General features: G+C 35.3%; 1 protein-coding gene across 2 annotated transcripts in view; it reads left to right on the top strand.

Moving 5' to 3' along the window:
* Positions 1–920: 920 nt before the first annotated feature.
* cpz (carboxypeptidase Z) overlaps positions 921–2,824 on the top strand; it is a 25,452-nt gene continuing 23,548 nt past the window's right edge. For both annotated transcript variants that reach the window (XM_030142017.1, XM_030142009.1), the window contains exon 1: positions 921–1,149. In XM_030142017.1, coding sequence (XP_029997877.1) covers positions 924–1,149 — 226 coding nt within the window. In that variant the 5' untranslated portion in view covers positions 921–923. The remainder of the gene's footprint in view (positions 1,150–2,824) is intronic.

Genomic DNA, 2,824 nt, shown 5'->3' with positions numbered 1-2,824 from the left:
TGGTAACAGCATGAGGACACTGAGCACATTCTTGTGATTTGCAAAAAAATATGTATTTTTAAGATAAACAAATAATATCTAAGAAATAATTTTGGTAACAGGACTGAGCGTTGAGATTAACCTTCTCAGTCACAGTTACAATATCATCAAATATATAGAAAAAAAAAAAAGAAAGAACTTAGGTTTGATCTTCCCATGGCCTTCAGAAAATCCAGCTGATGTCACTTCCTTTTACTTGTGGAATATTCCAAATTTTTCAGAGGGGAGAATGTGTTAGGGTAACAGGACTGAGTGAGAACCCAGGGACACGACTAAAATGTGTATTTTCACAAAAATATTATGGATTTCTCATGGAAAAAATGTATTTAAAGCATAGATGGAACATGGAGTCAAACAACAATGCAAAAAAAAAAAAAAACATTTCTGAAGTATTTTAATCATTATATTTCATGGTAAAGTGTAGCATTAGAGAATGGGGACAGGCAACAAATACTATTTTTCAGTGTTCTAAGTAGTTTTTATTAATGTTTTCAAATAAATATTTGAAATTTGCCATTAGATCAATGTGCAGGACACTTTGCTTAATAGTAAAATGTATTTTAGAGTTGATTTTCATGCACATTTATACATATAATGTCCTGGGGACGGAAATAGCACCCATTCAGTGGAATGGTCCATATCAAATATTACAAGGTAAGAACTTTTTAAACCCCCCCCCACCACCACCACCACCACCATAAGCCACGTTTCCTCCTCGTGTTCCCACGCATACACACGCACACACACGCACGCACACACACACACACAAACACACGCACACACACACAGTGAAATATGATCGGCGCTGGCTCGTAACGCACAGCTCTAAACCATAATCATGGCGCGACGCACTTTTTTTTTTTTTTTTTTTTTTTGGGTCAGGGATGTTCCGCGCAGACAAAGGAAGGAGGTCTCCTGTGCTGTGGGTGGTCATTATCATCCAGCTTAGACAACGGAAAGGTCTGCAGCTCCAAACGCACACAATGCCACATCACACACCGCGGACGCAGCTCTCCAACATGCGTTTCGGACTTTGGCTCCTGTTCGCTTTGTTGACGGAAAGTTGGTGCGCCCCACAGCAGACATGCCACCCGGGAGACGAGTTTTTGGGTAAGGTCACGAATATTTAACCCATAAAAACCCAAACAGCAACTGGCGAGTAAAAGCATCTACTGATCTGAACTGTTGAAGAACTTCTGATCCATTCATCCTGTCAAAACATGTAAATAACCGCTGGAAAATGCAGTTATTCGTCTTTTCATGGTCTTCAGATATGACTCATTTGGACGTTCAGAGGCTCCGTAGTGAACGTAGAAACACTGTCATCTTCTACAGCATTGATTCACCAGTAAAACCCATGGAGTTGGATCAATGACAGTGGATGCAGATGCTTATTTTTGTGTTGAGTTATTGATATATTTGCGTAAAAAGTCACTTTGTTCAGTTTTCTTTGTTTCTTAACATAATAACCCTTAACCCTTTCATGTAGGAATTATGAGAATCTTAATCAAGATTTTTTTTCCTGAGAGTTTTCGTCACTCTTTAGGCATGAAAAAAACAATGCAACTGAAAATTTTCCTATGAACCTATTTTTCATGGAGTTGCAAAAATGTCCACTCAGCCGGGCACCATGAGTATAATTTTTGAGGCAAAGAAACATTTTATTTTATTTTATTTTATTTTATTTTTCCTTTAACATGTATTTACTGATATAGTGGGTGAAAACTATGAAACAAAAAATTTTTTAATGCTCCTAATCTGGTGTTTTCTCACATTTTAACATACTCTAATACCAGTCACTACTCACTTCATGGAGATAATAGGCAAAAAAAAAAAAAAAAAAAAAACCCTCTTAATTACAGTCTAATAACAATAACATGCAATTAATTTACACTCAAACATGTTAGTGCAGATCAGGTTTATCAAGAACAGCAAAGTTACAGTAATGGTATGAATTGCAGTCTATAGGGATGGTGCATAAGCGTCTACTGTGTTGTCTGATATGGAACTAAAACAACAAATTTCATGAATATATAAGAGAACAGCTGTAGAAGAACTGTCCACTGTAGTGACCAGTGTGCCTGAAAGGGTTAAATTTAATCTGAGTTTCCATGAACATCTGCATAAATACAGGGAAGTATGTGATTTTAACTGAAAAAATGCAAAATACAGAAGATAAATTTATAATAATTGATGATTAATTGTTTAAGAAAGGAAAATTCATTTGGGAACTGCCATAAAAGTAGCACTGGGTCTTTATGGGTTAAGAGAAACACTTCATGCAAATGGAGTGGATCAGGCTTGAATCTCAGAACTTGGTCTGTGCAGTCATGTCTAAATCTAAGGATTAGAACTGAATGGACTAGTTTTGGAAAACAGCAGAAAAACGCACCAATTGTCTTTACTGAAGTTTTGATTTAGACCCTGCTTCTTATGATTATTAACCCTTTCATGCACGAATTATGAGAACCTTGATCAAAAAATTTTTTCCTGAGAGTTTTTATTCCTCTTTAAGCATGAAAAAAACAATGCAATTGAAAAATTTCTTCTGAAAAATAAATTTTAAAAAATAATCATAATAAAAATAATTTTAAAAAATTCAAAAATACATAAAAAATAATAATAATGAAAAAAAAAAAAACCTTATGAACCTATTTTTCAGTAAGTTGCAAACATGTCCACTCAGCTAGACACCACACGTTTAATTTTTGACGCACAGAAACATGAATTTAGTGATAAACTGTGTGAAAACTATGGGGAGGGCTTGTGATTCTGGGGGTTTGTG

This window comes from Sphaeramia orbicularis, chromosome 1 (assembly GCF_902148855.1).
Source record: "Sphaeramia orbicularis chromosome 1, fSphaOr1.1, whole genome shotgun sequence".
NCBI lineage: Eukaryota > Metazoa > Chordata > Actinopteri > Kurtiformes > Apogonidae > Sphaeramia > Sphaeramia orbicularis.
This window is presented reverse-complemented; position numbering and strand designations above follow the sequence as displayed.